Source organism: Lissotriton vulgaris, chromosome 10, assembly GCF_964263255.1.
Source record: "Lissotriton vulgaris chromosome 10, aLisVul1.2, whole genome shotgun sequence".
Taxonomy (NCBI): domain Eukaryota; kingdom Metazoa; phylum Chordata; class Amphibia; order Caudata; family Salamandridae; genus Lissotriton; species Lissotriton vulgaris.
Genome location: NC_141698.1, coordinates 880,858,286 through 880,876,644, shown reverse-complemented (window position 1 = coordinate 880,876,644; position 18,359 = coordinate 880,858,286). Strand labels below are relative to the sequence as shown.

Here is an 18,359-nt window from a genome sequence, read left to right as displayed (position 1 = left end):
GGCAGGGTGCTTTTTTCTAAGTGTAAGGGTGCCCCTGCATGGGCAGGATGCCCCTACAGCCAACAGAGTTCATTCTCCCGGGTTGTAAGTGAGACAGCCATATGACATATACAGGGTCACCGCGTCATTACGGCTGTAACAAATCTTATCATTTTTGGTTTTAAAGATGTTGGAATCATACATTCCACACAGTAAACGGTGTGAAAGGTATGATTCAATGCACCGTAAAGCTCCTTTGGGAGTCCCTCTGTGCTCCTGGTACCAGTTTGCCCGGACCGCAAACCAGGGCTGCTGCAGGTCAGAGACACGTTTCTGCCCTCCTGCAGCTAAGCCAAGCTCAGGCAGGGGAAGGAGGAATAATAGGTAACCTGTCACAGGGAGGTGTGACCACCTCCCAGACAGGATTCAGAGTATTGGGGCAGGGTGGGAGCGCTTGCCAGCACCACATAGTCTACGCAGGGCACACTTTGAGCCCTCCATGAATAGTCCAGTTCAAACTAGTTCAGGGAGCTGGTGGCTCCCGCTCCGGTGTGAAACTGGACACAGGAGTATCCCCCCCTTGTCCAGCCCCTCCTGTGTGGAGGGACCCCTGAATCATCCCAAGCCTTTACGTAGGGTATTTAAGGGCTTACCTGTGGGTGGGACGCTAGATTTGTCGTGGGACAAGATTAATTTCAGACAACACTTCTTCTTTGACTGTCTGGGACTCTGCTCTGAGCATCAAAGCTGCAACTAGGAAGATGCCTGCTGTTCCTGATCTAATTAACCTGCTCGTCTGCTGCAACGTCCGTGCCTGTGCACCATACAGAAACCTTCCAAGGCTTGTCTGCATCCAAAACACCTGAAGGAATCTCCTTTGATGTGAAGGAGTCACTTTCCTGCATCTGCAGGCACTGCAACAAAGCTTATCCTGAGCCCCCATGGACTCCGAACGGCTCAGCAACACAGGTTGCTGATATTCACATCCCTGGAGGCCTGCCATCTCCTCTCACCAAGATTGAAGCCAGTTTCCCTTGTCGGAGCCGCAGGAACCAATCCCCTGTACACCATTTCAACTTGCAGTTGCAAAGGCTTGCTGGCTTCCTTCCATCAAGATCTTCGGGCTTCAAGTATCACCAATATTAAGCATCTCCAGTGACCAAGATCTTCATCCTCACCATCTCACTTGCATTGTGGGCCTGCTTCTTGGGTGAGCTGCTCGAGGTCCTCTTGTAACTCCAGTGCTTCAGGCCTGTGGTGCTCTTGATGGTCATCCTTGAATTATTTGGTCTCCCCTGATTGCTTGGGGTCTGCCCTGACTCCCCTACTTGTGGTGAGTCACCTGGACCTTGCTGGTCCCGACATTGCACCTTCTTCATTTTCCACGTTGTCTGCAGTTGCCATGGCTTTTTGGTGCTCCAGACAGACACCGACCCTTCAACTCTCGACATCTGACGTGGGACAGCTTGTGAACAGCTCCTGGCCTTCCACAGTGCCACCTGGTCCTCAGAGCTGCAGCCCCATGGTCTGTGTTAACTCTTCCGTAGCACCCGACATTGGTGGGCATTCGTCTTCTGTGCTTCCTGGTCACTTCCAAGTGGCATAGACTCTGTCCCCTCTGCTTTCAGATACTCCTCCACTTGACTTCACGTCTGGGTTCCACTGGACAATTTCTCCTTCTCCAGCAGTGGCATCTTTTTGAAGTCCTGCACTGGGTTCGACTGTGGATTCCGACGCCACTTCACACCTATGCGTCCGGCTACCCTAGGGCAGGTATCCTGGTTCCTAAGGTATTCACAGGTGGCGTGACTATCCAACCTTCTGTCTTCCATTGGGGTTTCTTCAGGGTCCACTGGGAAGGGTCCGTCTTTAAAATTGCAACCGCAACTTACCTATTGACTTGCATTGATCCTGCGGTTGTGTTCCCACTCTGCACACTGCCTCTGTGGGGCTCCTGGTTACTTACCTTGCATGGTTCATTGGGTCCCTGGCACTTCTATGTCTTCTGGGTATAGTCTTAACTTAAGTCGTGGTTCGCATACCACTATTTTAGTATATGGTTTGGTCTTCCCCTGGTGACCAAAGTGTATTACGTGCTACTTACCTGTTTATCTCTGGCTAGGAGATATCTGTATGTGTTAGTGAGAGATAATCAATACCTATTTTTAAAAATACACTCTGTGATTCTTTTTCACTTACTCTATATCAATAAGATTATGTTCTGGTGAAACAAGCTGCTTTACACTCCTGGACTAAGCCTAAAGGTTTCCCTCCATAGCTACCACTTAAAGAGCTTGCTAGGTTGTCTAAGATCAATAAAAGCACCATAGGGTTGTCTTGATTGGTGCAAGGTGCCCACTTACATAAGTGTACACCATTTACCAAGCCAGCTTCTCACAGTAACAAAAAGGAAGGTTGGAAAACTGTCAAAGGTCAAAGAGAGAAAACTGAGGAAGGATTGGCAACTGACACAGTGGGCAAAGACGAAAACCTATGCAGCAAATAGAGACTGGAACAGATGGAGATTGATCTGTAAAACGACTTATGGAAAAATAAGGAATGGTTGCAAATTGATATTGAGCAGCTAGAAAACATTACAGAGGAGATGCATGGGACACTGGTATGGGAGGTCGAAAGTGAAACTGGCTGGAGAGGTGAATGCACAGAGGGCTGGGCTGTAAAGAGTTCAGGACAGAGGGTAAAGAGGAGGAGCCAGTGATAGAGATATGGAAAGGGACATGTTCAAAGAGGTATCTAGAGTTGTCAACTGTTGCAGATCCACATCTAAATCAGTGATGTGGGCCACACGAGAAGGTCAGCTTGGTGACTGTGGAAACAGAGCCTCTTTCATCCCAGTTCACATCTTGGGTGTTGAATGGTACATTTGTAAGTCAGATGATGGTTCTGGGGAAATTAAAGATGTTTTAAGAGTTGTTCTAGTAAATACATACTTGCCTGCTTGAAATATCATCAATTTATCGTGTAGCAACTCAAAAAGCATTTTGGGAAAAATTAAAGTTCCAGAATTTGCATTACAATGTTTGAATACCCTCACCATAGATTAGTACTCTATATTTTGCTTTATATACATTGCCAGTTTTTTATTATTTTGCACATTGGGAACCCCTAATGAAATTGCATTTATTTTCCATGAGAACGACTCCATTTAGTTGCTAACATTTTACATGAATGATAAAATACAGGATGAAAATATTACAGTACTCACTGTCACTTAACTCCCATAGCCGTGGAGGAAGATCACTGAAATAGTGATGGGTTAGGGCTGTGTGAGCTGACAATCTGTTCTTTGGGAAGCACTGGAGCAATTTAGAAGCAAGATCCTCTGCATGATTCACATGGCCCAGCCTGAAATACAGGAATCAAAGATGTAATTGGTACAGTATCATATTAGTTACAGTGCTAGTAGTGTTCTCGGTCTGGGCTGTCTTGGCATTGTAATTCCCTCAACATGATTTCGTTGCAGTGGAGAGGTCCCTGGAGAAAGCAGGGGCAGTGTTATGATACACCACTCTAATTTGTAATGCAATCGATGGAAATTGCCCTGACCAAAAACGATTTTTAGCTCCAGGCTAAACTTTAATGGGAAATTAATGACTGCCAATAGTTCTGCCAATATTTGTGTGGCATTGTATACACATTGATGTAAACCCATTCAGAACATACATACGATTCTGCAATAGTGTTATAGAAGATGTACTTTCCTCATCTGAAAGGGTCCAAATGCAAAGTGCAAATTTCCTCACATGAAAATAAATATGTTGATCATGCCCACTTTTTATGGACACATAACATAGAAGAGGCCACTCTTTCCTTTTTATTTATTCCTATGGCATTGTGTGAGAATCTTGACATGAGTCAATTTTAAGGTTCAAGTGCAGCTGCAGTGCCACTAATGAGTTCATAACACAATGTTGGTCTGAAACTAAAATCATTGGCACACTCCTATCGGAATAAAATATTGAAAAATGCTTTCAAATGTGTGTTGAACAACAACAGAGAGGGAGTTACTGCACCAAAGACAAAGAAACAACATGAAGGAATAGGAATGGCAACAACCTATACCACGACGTCAAACCAAATAAAGAAAATCATAAAGAAAGCTATTGAATGCACGAATTTTCTCCTTTAGCCACCCGAGCATTGCCTTGAAATAGTACACGAATAACAAATATATGCTGGTACAAAGTCAGTTATAACCAGTAACCAAGACATCTGGCACCCTCCTGTGTAAATCCCCAAATAGGAACCATTCCCGTGTGGGAGATACAATATATCTTATATTACTGAAATTTATATAAATGGTCAATCTTAAAACAAGGGAACTTAAATAATGCACTAATTGTGAAACATCCAATATTATCAATATGGTCATTTGTCATTTCACCTATTTCTAATTAGTAGTACAACACATATTATCAAACCACAGATTCAGGGACATGGTAGTGTAATCTGCCAAGATAAAGTGACCTTTAAACTGACATTTTAGTTTGGAAAAACAAAACAAAAACTAGAAACACTCCTACACCAGATAAAAACAAAGAAGCACCAATGCCAAGCAATTAGCTATCACTAGAGATGTGCCTACCAGGTTTACAAATGAATGTTATAATAATAAATCTGATTCTATATAAAAGACAGCCTTATGGGTAAACCCGATCAGGCAGGGTCACTCATGTTGATGACAGATTCTCAAAGGTTGTATTTAAACTATGTTGCATAAAAAAAATTGTCCATTTTAATAGTTGAAAACAGACTTCAGATTATATAACATTTTGATTTACTTAAAAATATTTCTTAGCTCCAATGATTTTGCTGGAGAAATTCCCCACAGAAATGATGGCGCATGTTTTAAGATTTCGGGCATGCCCACAGGTTGTTTAAACTCGCCATAGATGAATCTTGTAATACATTTTGAATTATTGAAAATGAAATGGAGCCATATAGCGAGTGTATATTGCAATGTGGCTGAATATGGGTGATGTGGTACATATTACATGGCAAGCCACATGCTGGATCACATGGGTGCAGGCTGCTGGATCCAGTCCTATTCTGCCCGGACAGCAGCTCAGTATTAAATCATGACTTTTATACAGTTCTGTTGTTCTACAAAATAAAATCGTCAGCAATCATCACCCTTAACATTCTGGAGAATGTTGCTGCCTTTCTATTCGCAAACTTAAGTTAGAGACACGTGCTGCTTCCAAGTGGGCGTTTCTGTGTAGAGCAGCGCGGTGGCTACAGGACAGAGTTGCCCTTTCTTCTAGTCATCTAGCTAAACAAGGAAGTGTGACAAGTCCGTCCAGCTGTTGACACGGATGTTTACAGCTTCGTAAACATAATTTAGCTGCAATAATTGTAATTACTGAGAGAAGTGAGACCATTACTATTTACTTATGTAGCTAATGTTGTTATGGTTTAATGATGGTGTTATATTCTATTGTATGAGGTGCAGGAGCTGAGGCTACAACAAACATTCCCCTTTCTAATTGCAGCTTTATGCCGTCCAGGGCGTATGGCCCACTTCCAAACAACCAATAATGGTTAAGTGTGGGGTTCGAGGACCCTTGTTGAGATAGAAACAGGACAATAGTGTTAATAAAACACTGCACTTTGTAATAAAACAGAGCACAGTGTGGGGTTGCAATAATCCAGTCCTGGGTAATATTATTATGTAAAGCAAGTAGGAACACACTACACAACAAAAATTGGATTTAAGGTACTATGATAACCCATTTGTTTATACAAGCATCTGCTCTATTAAAGTATAGGCAACCCCCTTGTTATGCCTTGGTGAAAGCCCAAGTAGAGGACTATGGAGTGCTGAAACAGCTTGATCCAATTGTTGATCAAATTGTTAAATGAGTTACATTTTGAGGAATGAAGGTTACGATTGATGCGGCTTACATATTTTAGCGAGGTTAGAGTCGCTTTTTGTGGGTCCTCAAGTCCTTCGCAGTGCACAACTCGTTGATATGGACAGTGTCAGTCGGGGACCGAGTATAAGCAGCACTATTATTATTTGATATTTATGGACTTTTCAGGAGAGAGTGAGAGGGCGAGACCGTCAATATTATGGTGCATTCAAGAGTCCCTGATTTGGTGGAAAGAGTGCCAGTCACAACACTATGACCAATCCCATCGAGGAGTGCAGACAGCTCTTTCTGTCAGGGCCTGTGGCCACCTATTTCCGTTTTTTTTCTTTAGGTGGTTTCTTCTTCCCAAACGCTTTTGTCTCTTTACTAACCTGATGTTTTTTAATTTTCTGTCTGAACCTAGTTCCCTCTACCCAAAGACATGGAAATGAGTATTAAGACAAATTCTCATAATTATGTTCTAATATTGAGAGATATAAATCATCTCCTATAGATTAAGGACCTACTATATGCGTTAGACGAAGATAGCTGATGCAACTTTCCACTGTTCATTACTGCACCCTATGTCTGTTAAGAAGTGAATAGTCTCAGATCGAGTGTGATATCCCCATCATCCTTTGGATACCGATTTGCAGTAAGATACTCTGCTTGTTAGTGAATTTTCTATCTGCTGTTGGGAGTCAGTCTAAAGTTTCAAGAAGGCTGAATGGATGTGCTTTGTAGATGTGGAGTCCAAGATGAAGGATGTGACAGAAGGGAAAGAGAGGCTGCACCGTGAAACTAATAGCAAAATGTCCCATTCCTTGCTGGTTGACGAGAGGTTCCATCTGGATGTTGAAATGTGGGCATCAACCACCACCAATTACCCACCAACCCTAAACCTTGACCACAGTAAAGACTCAGACTCATTCAACAAATAGCATGACAATCCATGTCCTGCTGTTAGTATTTTAAAATGCTTCCAACTTCCACAACAAACTCACACTTGCCTGATTTGAGGTTGTGTCACCGTGTACGTCATTGGTGCAAACTCAAGTACAAGCTGCACTTGAGTGGATGGACCGTTCGTTTCCAGATCAGGCTTAACATCAATAATTTAACAAATATCAATGACAGTGAAGAGATTTGGCCCCACAAAAATGACAGAGTAGTAGATTTACAAACCATTTATGTTTATCACCAGATTAGCGAGTTATCAATTCTAATCAAACAAATTAGTTAAACATTATAGTTCATCAAGTAAATGTGTAGGACACCATAATTCAAAGTGATTCAAATATAGTAAATACAAACTATTTGAAGTTGTCATAACCAAATCGAGCAAGTTTCCTTTTTCCATGAAGAGCAGTTATCTAATGCTAAACTAAGAAGTCAAGTGAGTTGGGGAAATTGAGCAGAAGGTGTCATCAAAATAAAGCCTCTAAAGTCAGACTCAATGAATATTTGGTCAGCTATGAAAGAATGGATTTGCTTAGGAGCCTAACTCTTTGAGCAAAAGCAAAATAAGGCAGCGGGTCACAAAATGCATTACTCCCCATGGTTCTAAAGGAGAGGGGACCAATCAGAATCATTTAGAGTCTTATTCCTAGGCATCACACAATGAAAGCTGAGCGGCCTTCAAGAGATATATCGTAATAGGATGGTATATGGCGGTCAGCTTGTCCCAGCACAAGTATGGAAATTCACTGCTCTCCCTCTAAGGAATGCATACATTTAATATTTCTCACAGAAAAAAAACACACTCGCAACATTTAATTGACTTAAACTACTGTAGCTTGGCTCCTGAAATGAGAGAAAGGAGAGAGGAAAAGCGGCAGCCAAAGGTATATTTTCAAGGTTGGCATGAGTGATTTGAACTGAGGCCTACATTTACTATCATTAACTTAACATGGAGATAACTAACTATGGTCAACCTTAACGTGGAAATTATACTTTATATATGAGTATACAATGTATAGATTAATGTGTATGTTAAACAACAAATGGTGACACAGCATCACCAATTTCAACATCACATTAACACAGAAGTGGGTACATTGCGATGGTTGGAATCACGTTGAAGAGAAAGCATTTGCGATACAAGTGACATGTTGGTGGATCCTTACAGTGCTATGAGGTGGCCTGCAGCTGCAAAAAAATTCTATACGATAGAACAAATTAATATAACAAAACGCACAGAGACCAGTCGGAGGGCTTCCTACCTGCGAAGCAGACGCTTGCTGAGTTGCTCCTGGGTCCCTAATGCTGTGGTCTCGCCGCTACCGCACTCCACCTCACGGCTTGAGACTACAGCTCCCAGGGAGCTTTGCGGCCACTTCCCACTTCCGGCCACAGCGCGCCCGGAGGCGCTACTTGAACAGGACGCTCCCTCGGTGGAGCGGGGGCAAAACGCACAGAGACCAGTCGGAGGGCTTCCTACCTGCGAGGCAGACGCTTGCGGAGTTGCTCCTGGGTCCCTAACGCTGTGGTCTCGCCGCTACAGCACTCCACCCGCAGCTTGAGACTACAGCTCCCAGAGAGCTTTGCGGCCACTTCCCACTTCCGACCACAGCGAGCCCGGAGGCGCTACTTGAACAGGACGCTCCCTCGGTGGAGCGGGGGCAAAACGCCGCCATTGATAAAATGCTCCAGAAAACAATTGATGTTGTTGCAAATGCCATTCAGAACACAGAAAGGAGCTTTTCACTCCCATCCAGCCTGCCCCCCCTTCTGCTGAATCATGATAACTCAACGGACTCTTTACTTGCTGCTTCTTATGCAGGACTCCCAGGCACAGATCCAAATGAGAACTGTATAATTGTGGACACGGCCCCAGTGCCATAATTTACCCCAGGTAGTAGGTTATATTCAACTCCTACCCTGCTCAGGGTCGATACAAACATTAGTCAAGATTCCTGTGCACTATTGGTAAACGACCACCCATGTTTAAATGGTAACGACTCACAGGTGGATTCTGATATATCAATCACTGAGGGAGATAAAAGTGACAGCATCCCCGTGCGAACCAGGGGCCAAAAAGCTAAAAGAAAAATGAAGCACCTAAATACTGAGTCTCCATCAAAAACATATAGAACTAAAGGAGGGCGCAAGCGCAATCGGAGGGCTCCTGCCCCCGTAGAACAGGAAAGGATTAAGGGAAAAGACGAAATTATGGCAGCTAAAACTCTACCCACAGAAGTCACTGCAGCATCAGGGAATGAGGCATTTTGGGGGAGGATGGAGACACTATTGTCCACACTCCTAGGTCCAATCAACCAACAAATTCTAAATCTGGATAAAAGGTTGAAAGTGTTGGATGATCGTGTATCAAAACTGGGTACAGGGCAGATTTCTACTAATAAAGCGGATAACGGGACACTAGGCTCTACTAAGGCCAAAAATAGTGGTCCCAATATTAACACCAATTTAAAAACAGTGGGCCAGAATAAACCAACTCTAACCGCGCCCACACCTAGCACTAGTAAAAATCAGCCACTACCAAAGCAGGCCCCTAATTTGAACTGAACCAAAACAGCCAGTGTATCAAGGATGGACCCTAACACTGATAAAAGTAAAAGGGCCCCAACCCATCAACCCAAGAACAATCCCCAAAATTGCCCCACAGCACAACCTGAATCCAACACATCAAATTATAGGAAGAAGATGCCCACCCGCATCAATCTTCCCCCTGAATGCGGGGCATATGTGTTGATTTTGGTGAATGTGCCTAAACTAAAGAATGACCAAGAGGAAAACCACACAACTCTTAATAACAGGATTCTCCACTGGTTATCCACTAACTGTAATTTCCCAATGGAAGGAGATAGGGAGATTATCCAAACACAAAGAGTCGGGTGGGTGGGTCCACTGAGAACATTTTTTGAGGGAGACTGCGTAGTCATAAACTTTAGGTCCCCACAATGGGCCCAAAAAACTCTCGCTAATGCACCACTACCCTCACCCTGGGAATTTAATACGACCTTGCTTCCCCTGGGTTATTTTTATAGACATCTAGCCCCAGCTCCCAATCCCATGTTTAATTCGGCCGCACAATTTCAGGAGCGAAATCTTGGAATCAGGGACCTATAGCCATCCCACCAACTGAACCAAGATTTCAATCCCGTGAACGGCCAAGCCCAGTGCTATCAGGCTAAACTCATGGGACATCCGACGCCATATCCACACTTCCCCATTATGCCTCGGCATAACTACAGCGAGAGGCCACACTTCAGTCCCAATGCAAATCCCAATCCTGGGTATAATGAGTTGAGGCCTATATATAATATTCCAACTTACAACCGATTTGAATACGCCTCCTCAAACTTAGAAGAACAGGACTGACTGGGGATAAAGGGAAGTAGTGATGAATGTCGAGATGTAAGTGCCGATATTGAGGAACATTCACCCCCGGTGTCAGTTATCACAACTCGGGAAATATTGGCACAAAGTCATATTATTACATCTGCAACTATAGAAGAGGTTGTACCTCCGACTTCAACTATCCCTATGCAGAGCACAGCTAAGAATGCTAGAAGTAAACTAATTAGACATATCAAACACTGTGATCTATCCATTCTTAGCTGGAATGTCGCAGGACTAGAGTCAAGATTGACAAACCCAGAATGGACCAAGATACTGGATGGCAAAGACATTATTATGTTCCAGGAGACCTGGGCCGTGGAGAATCTATATATTGAAGGGTATCAATGTTTCAGTGTGACAGCACCCAAACCCGACTTCGGACGTGCAGTGGGAGGCTTGTTTATTGGCATTAAGACACTGGCCGGTGGTACAATCACAGATCTCTCAAGAGGACACCCGAATATTCAGATTTTAGAGTTCAAGCGAAAGACCCGGATTTATTTAATTAACTTTTATAACAATGACTTTTGTTTTGTTCCCAACAAAAACTTTGAAGCACTCTCTAAGACTTTACGGAACCTTGAAACTAGTTTTTCCAACTGGGGAGGAAACATGGATCCTTATTGGGGGGGATTTTAATGCAAAAACTGTTAGTAATTGCAGCACTGAGGAGAGGAATCACACAGACCTGGCCGAACGCAGGGGTATTGAACTAGCTAATATCCTAACCGAGCACAATTTAAGTAATGTTATGGATATATGCCACACTCCCAGCGAATTCCATGCCCCTACGTTCAGAGGGCGGGACTGTTCTTCTACAATTGATTTTATTTTCATGTCACCCCAATTACTAGACTGTGTGATAAAATCTACAGTGATAGAAACCTCGTTCGGTGACCATAATCCCCTCAATGTGACGCTAAAACTAGGCTGCAACAAGGTTTATGAAAAAATAAACGGGGCAAGAGACATCACACCCACAGGCGATGGCCTGCGCCTTAAATGGAGGGGAGTTGATAGTGGGGCCGTATTAGAAAGTGTAATCAGGGTACACCCTAACTTAATTACTTTTTGCCTAACTATGGATGGGAACTGCCACAGGATAATCGATGATTTCGGTAAACTGTGTTCAGCAATAAAAGCTTCTTTGTCAGTCCCATTACCAAAAGAGCGGAAAGAACCTAGGTGGTTTGACTCTGCCTGCTCACTAGCAAATAGGGAGCTGCGCAGGGCACTAACTACTAAACCAAGGTGTTTAGCAGAGGTTCAGGCAGCCAGGAAATTTTATAAATTGAAGATAGCCGAAAGGAAGGCCGCATTACTAACAGAACAATAGGAGTCACTGGTTCGGAGCGCTAATTTGAAAAACAGCTGACTTTTCTGGTCAGCTGTCAAAAAAACGCGTGAAATGGGCAAACAACTAACCCCAACTAGTTGCAATATAACCAGCAACTCTTGGGAGGCCCATTTCTCTAAAATATATGCTGCCCCATCTGAAGAGACACCTGGCTCTCCTTGTGGCCAGCTCCACTGCCTAAAAATAGATCTTCATGAGGTGGTGATAGCCATCAAAGAGAGCCTTGGAAACAAGGCGCCAGGTCCTGATGGCTTATCCATAGATGTAATTAAGCATAGTCCAGACCTATGGGCATCAATCCTCCTTAATGTTTTTAACAGCCTCCCCACAGTCCCCATGCCCAACACCTGGGCCACTAGCATCATAGTCCCAATTTTTAAGAAAGGGGAGAGATCGGACCCAGTGAACTATCGTCCGATTTCTCTTCTGGACAACACCTTAAAAATGTTGGGACGAGTAATTTACAACAGGGTGGTAGAGTGGACCGAAGATACGGGCCTATTGGACCCGTGCCAGATGGGATTCAGAAGCAGGGTGGGGACTGTCGAGCAATGCTTGAATCTGAAACTGATCATCGATAAGTATAGCATTTCCCGATCGTCCCCTATCTACCTTGCATTTATGGATCTCTCATCCACTTTTGATCTAGTGAACAGATCTAAACTATGGGCAATTCTTCTGAATTACGGACTGGACGAGGCCCTTGTTAATTTCCTGGCATACCTCCACACCGACCTCAAAGCACAAGTCAGGATCGGGGCGGGCGGAGAAGTATCTGGACCCATCAAAATAGGCAGAGGGGTAAGACAGGGGTGCGTTTTAGCACCCCTGCTGTTTATCATCTACATTAACGGCCTGTCCAAAGCCTAAAACAAGTGACTAGTGATGTACCAACTATCCAGGGGCTCCCATTGCCAGTTTTACTATACGCTGACGACGCGGTCTTGATGGGACGAACACCCAACGCCCTTCGTCTACTTGTTAAAGGCTTTGTCCAATACATGGAGGGCTTAGACCTGCGCGTCAATTTTAAAAAATCTCATTATGCCATGTGGCCCCAGGAAACTCAGACTCAATACTATACATATAGGGACAGACAAATTAGAATCTGTAACTTCATTCCCTTATCTTGGTTTGGTTTTCGCTGCGAACGGCTCATGGAGTGGGCACAAGGCCCACGCCATGAGCAAGTTCTCGAAAGCCAACAATTCTATTCTGAGTTTGTCCCGACCTAAGAAAATAGGCGCCACTAGAGCTATATTAAAATTTTTTAAGTTACAGTGCCTACCAGTAGCCACATACGGGGCTGAGGTTTGGGGATTGGGAAAAAGCCCCGGCATCCAGCGTGAAGAAGCTCGATTCTGTAGGAAAATCCTGGGTGCCCTAATCTCTTCCTCTGAATTGATTTGCCATGAGGAACTTAACCTCCCCTACGTATGCGACTTTATCAGATCTAGACCAGCTCTCTTTTGGTTAAAGATCTGGAGAAATGACTCAGCAACCCTAACTCAAAATATAATAAAAGACTGTCTTAAAGGTGATCATGGCATGTCAATCCCCTGGCTCGCGGATGTCTTAAAAACACTGAGCGATGTGAACAGGGAAGATCTTTTCTCCGATCCCAGTAAGATTGAACCTGAAGATAAAATCGAGGTCAGACAAGCACTGTACGCACTTTATAGTTCAGACCGAATGGAAAGAGAAGCACTCAAATCAACTGTTGTGATTTATCAGAAAAATGATCTAAGCAGGAGTAACCTTGCACAATACCTCACCTTACCTATGACGAACTGGGAGAGATCACTGCTGTTCCGGCTAAGGGCAGGCTCTATAAAATTCTTGCTGTAATTTCTCCTGGGCTATCAGCATACAAAAGATTATAATCCATGCCCATGTGATGGTATTAGTAAATAGAATGATTTGCACTTTCTATTCTTCTGTAAATTTTATCTAAAATATATTAATTGGTTTTTAACTCTGTATTTTAGAAAACACAGACCCCTTTCGTTAGGGGAATCTTATTCAATGTTATTGTCCCTGGATACAGATGAATTAACTTTCCGCACTAGCACTTTTCTGAGAATTATAACATGTGTACGCAAAACAATGGAAAGCCCTTGAAAATTGTCTTATGAGAAATGCATCAGTTTTTAACAATTTATGAATTTTTATACTTGTCTTTGCTGTGTAGATGTATGTTTTTATTGTGGTACTTTTATGAATTTTATGAAATTCGAATAAAGGTCTTTTGAACTTGAATATAACATGAGGGGGAGTAGCAGAACACAGCAAAGCAGGATAGCAGAGATAGCGGTGGCTGCTCCATGTGAGCGGAGGAGCAACGCCCCCCACCACCACCAGCAAAGAAAACAATAATAAAAATGTGTTTTTAACCCATTTATTCTCGTTTTATTTGAATCCACTGGATCCTCCCGCAGGACTCTGATGAGTCCTGGGGGCTGGTCCAGGGCATGACACTGCTGGTGGGGGAGTGGTGGGCATTCCCTTCACTGCGCATGAGGGTTTGGCCTGCCGTCTTAGGCGGCCAAACCCTCCTGCACAGTGAAGCTCTTTCCAGCCCCAGCTGCGTTGCTGTGGCTAGAGAGAGCAGGCACAGGCTCCCAGTCCGCCTGGGAGTGCAAGTTGCCGGCGCTCATGCCAATACAAACTCTGCTTTAATGTAGAGTCATGATTGGCCGCAGTGCATTCTGGGAGCCTGTGCCCAGAAGCAGGAAAAGCGCAATGAGGCGGGCGACGGTGGCAAGGTAGGTTTCTTTTTTATGTATTGTTATTTTTTTTATCCCTTAACCCTCCCTCCCTCCTCCGGACCAGTCCACCCCCCCCTCTTCTGCCCCCCTCCCCCCCCCCCCCACAGGGACGGGACACTACTGAGTACCGCATTACAATGGTATTGATTGTGCAGAGTATTTTATTGATGAACATTCAGCATGATGTGCGAACTACACATATAATTGCATTAATTATTAATCTAATTTTAAAGAATAGAGTCGATATTATACATTTAAGGTGAATTATGTTGGAAAGCGAAAGCCTCTACCTCATAAATGAAAAATGACATAATTTGTGAAAACATTTACAGGCGAATACGTCATTATGAAATGCCATTATAGAGTGAACCACAAACATATCCACCCAAATACCACAGGCAGCTCATTGTTGGTTTGTTGTGGGCGTTTATGCATTGCTCATTTCCTTTTCCTTGTGCAGACTTCACTCTACACTGGGCAGGGAGCACTGTGTGCACAGGCAAGAAGGCAGTTTTTGCTGGGCTATGGAAAATCAAGCATTGGAAAAAAGACGACAGGGCTGCCTTTTTCCATCTGTGTGCCGATGACTTTAAGGCTAATTAGTTGTCACAGAAAATTTGCCAGCGCAGTGAGGTAGCATGTGCGACAATATCCAGGTGTATGCTTTCAAAAGTCATTTACCAGGCAGATGAATAAGAAAGTCAAAATGAAAGAGAAGATTTTTAACCCAGAATGGAGAGCATTAGGCGGATATAGCGTTTTATTAAAAGGTTTTAGTTTCTGCTCTTCGGCACGGTGGCTGGGTGGAATTCCATACAATATGTCTTTGTGTCGACGGCATAATGGCATGTTTTGTCTCACAGTGGTCGGGCACACGGGCGCCTGGCATGCATGATAGGGCAGGTCTCAATAAGCACGCTTCGCTTGCTGTCAGTAATCACCGAGCAGTGTTTGCGGCCCATGACAGCATACATAATTCCACAAGAAAATGATATCCAGGCAGAGCTGCTGTGCACACAGCGAGCGAACACTGGAATTTGTCATTATAGACTGCATGAAGTCCCTCCCCAGAACGTTATTTTTGCAGATAAAAGACATACTTCTTTTGTTTATAAATTTTTAAGTAAAATAAAAAATCTCAATGAAACGCGATATTATTCCAATATCCGTCGAACCTAAATAAAATGCATACATTCAAACGACAGCATGCTTTAACTATCAGCGCATCACTAACATCTTAGAAAATAGAAAGAGTGCTTGGCGTTCTAATTTGGAAAACGGTGTTTGCGTTGGAATAGAGGCCTCTCCGGTGGTCATTCGTGATTTGATTTCTATCGCTGGTGCGATCGAAAACTGAGGCCCGGGCATGCGCACTGACCTTCTGACCTCCACAGGCCCGCTAACTGCGAGGACCAACACGGCCCACTTCACACACTCACTAGGCAACAGGCGTCCGAAACACACATTCCTTCTGTTGGTGTGTTTCTAGACAGAAACGGTCGCTTGGCTAGGTAAACACTTCCCAAAGTAAACAGTTCTTGTTTTATGCATTCCATTTCCCGGACACTGCAGTAGTTTTGCAGAAATACACACTCGCATCTTCATATTTCTCGTTCCTTCTGCAGGATATGCAACATAAGGCTATCTCTTCACTGGCACGCGCTGTGTGGAGCCTTTCAGCAAGGGCAGAGAACATAACGTCATGCGAAATAACCGCCCCACTGAGCATGTCATCTTATTCATCAGTCTTTAAAGATTCCATTTATTATACGAATAAATATTTAGTGCTTGTATGGCACGAAAGTCCGTGCTGCTGAAATCTAGAATCCTCTTTGGGACTTATTCATGACATATGTTTATTGCCAGCAAGTTATAACTCTTCTGTGTATACAGGACTCAAGGTACCGAGTCCTGTGAGCAGGGGGACTCAGGTCTGGGCATACACCCCGCCCTAAGTGGCATGGGTATGCCCTGACGTGGGTCCCGTGTTCACTGTCACTGGAACCAAGCTGTACCTTGTTGATGAGCCCATACCTAGGGTGAAACCGGCCCTGGGTTGCTTGTGTTCCAGTTCAGGGAGGACAGGTTTGGCAGTTTGGACTGGACCATGAGGAGCAGGGTCAAGACTGATTTGAATAAGGCAGGGTCTAAACTGAGGTGGCATGCTGAGCAAAAGAATGATGGATTGGAGTGTTAACCCAAGCTACTGCCAGTAGTTAGACCTATTGCAAGCAGACTCCCATCACCTTTTGTGCATTTCATGTACCACCCTAAGTGGCATGGGTATGCCCGGACATCAGTCCCATGCTCACTGTATCACTGGAACCAAGCTGCATCTGGCTAATGAGCCCACAACTAGGGTGAAACCGGTCCTGGGTTGCTTGTTTTTCCAGTTCAGGGAGTTCCTGGCTAGACAGTTCACGCTGGACTGTACCCATGGGGAGCAAGGTCAAGACTGATTTGCATATGGCTGGGTCCAACCTGAGGTAGCATGGTGAGCAAAAGAACGATGGGTTGGAGTCCTACCCCGAGCTATTGCCAGTATTTAGACTTAAAGCAAGCAGCCTCCTAACACCTTTTGTGTGCTTCAACAACCAAACCTAGCCACAATCAAGCCAGCAAGGTCATTGGAAATGACCAGGGTTGACAATACCCCTTTACAGACAGGTACCAGAACTACACAACCCCACACTGAGAAGAAAGTCACCACCAGACAGTGAGCATCGCAGAAAGGTTTTAGAGTGTATTGACCCCACTTTCCACAGCCGCACTCGTGAGATAGGCGCAGTGTAGGTATTCCAATTGTATGGAGTGGAATTGAGAGGCTATAGCAGCTTTTGGGGAGAGGCCAGTCATTTTCCTAAAGCGTGCCAAGGGAGAATATCCATGTCACCCACAATTGGAACAAAAGAGTCCAAGGTGTTGACCACAGGGATTTGTATATGAGGGAAATTTGATGTTGCTTCACATGTATCAGCAACACTTTGGCCTCCAGCGGATTGTGCTCTGGAATATTGTCTAAGTCTAAGATGTAGGGGGCAACTGCATGATGAATCTAGTACTAACGCTTCTTCTCTTTCTCACTCAGTTTGATTTTCTTCTTTGCTTGTCTCACACACTTATCTTAGAACAATTTTCACTGTCCTATCTCGCCCATCCCTCTTATCCCCACTCAAACACCCTTCTACCTCCCCACTGTCTGCTTTTTCCTTTCCACTCTCCAATCTGTCACAATCTGCCACCCACTCCTCTCACTGCACCTCAATACTTACATTCTTTGCTTTCCCAAATTTTTTTCCTCAACACCCCTACTCCCACCAGGTTTGCAGTTTCTCTCAACTTTCATCTATTCCCCACTTCCAAGCTTTCTTACCTTTTCATTGCTCTCTCATCCCAACATTTTCCACTTCTCCTTTCACTATTCCACCACTTCTACTTCTTCCCTCACACCCATTCTCCCAACTTTCCTAATCACTGCATCCTCCATTTATGTCTCCTTTCCTCATCTCCGGTCTCGCCCTTTCCCAACATCATACCTCCTGCACCTGCACTACTTTTTCATCATCCACTCTGCTACCATCCGCTCTTTCATCTCATGCATATTCCTCTTTTGCTCTATCAGATTTCATACCACCTGTCACTCCTCTTATTAACAAGACTCCTGCTTTTCTCTTTCCACATGAAATCCTCTTTTCACCACCTGTAATCTGCCTTTTCCAAAACATTTCCAATCTTATCTTTTTCCCTAATTCTCACCATCTTCTCTTTCATCCTGCACTATGGAAATGTTGCTTCCTCGATCTTTCAGTCTCCTCTGTAACACTTCAACCTCCCATCTTCTCCGTTCTCCCCCCTCTTCTTATCAACCACTTCTTCCCATTTCCTCCTTTTCACGTATCTCCATCAAGTCATACAGCCTCTCCTTTCCCTCTAATTAAAACCTCTGCCATCTGTGCACACTTCTTGCCCTCCCCATGAACTTCCACATCTCTTCTTGCCCTTCGCCCATGTCTCTTCCAT

The 18,359-nt window shown here is 44.1% G+C and overlaps 1 protein-coding gene across 4 annotated transcripts in view; it reads right to left on the bottom strand.

The window, feature by feature from the left end:
• The window catches only part of CDK14 (cyclin dependent kinase 14), a 2,039,605-nt gene that overhangs the window by 382,823 nt on the left and 1,638,423 nt on the right, over nt 1-18,359 (bottom strand). For all 4 annotated transcript variants that reach the window (XM_086941837.1, XM_086941840.1, XM_086941838.1 and 1 more), the window contains one exon: nt 3,206-3,345. In XM_086941837.1, the coding sequence (XP_086797963.1) occupies nt 3,206-3,345 (140 nt within the window). The remainder of the gene's footprint in view (nt 1-3,205; nt 3,346-18,359) is intronic.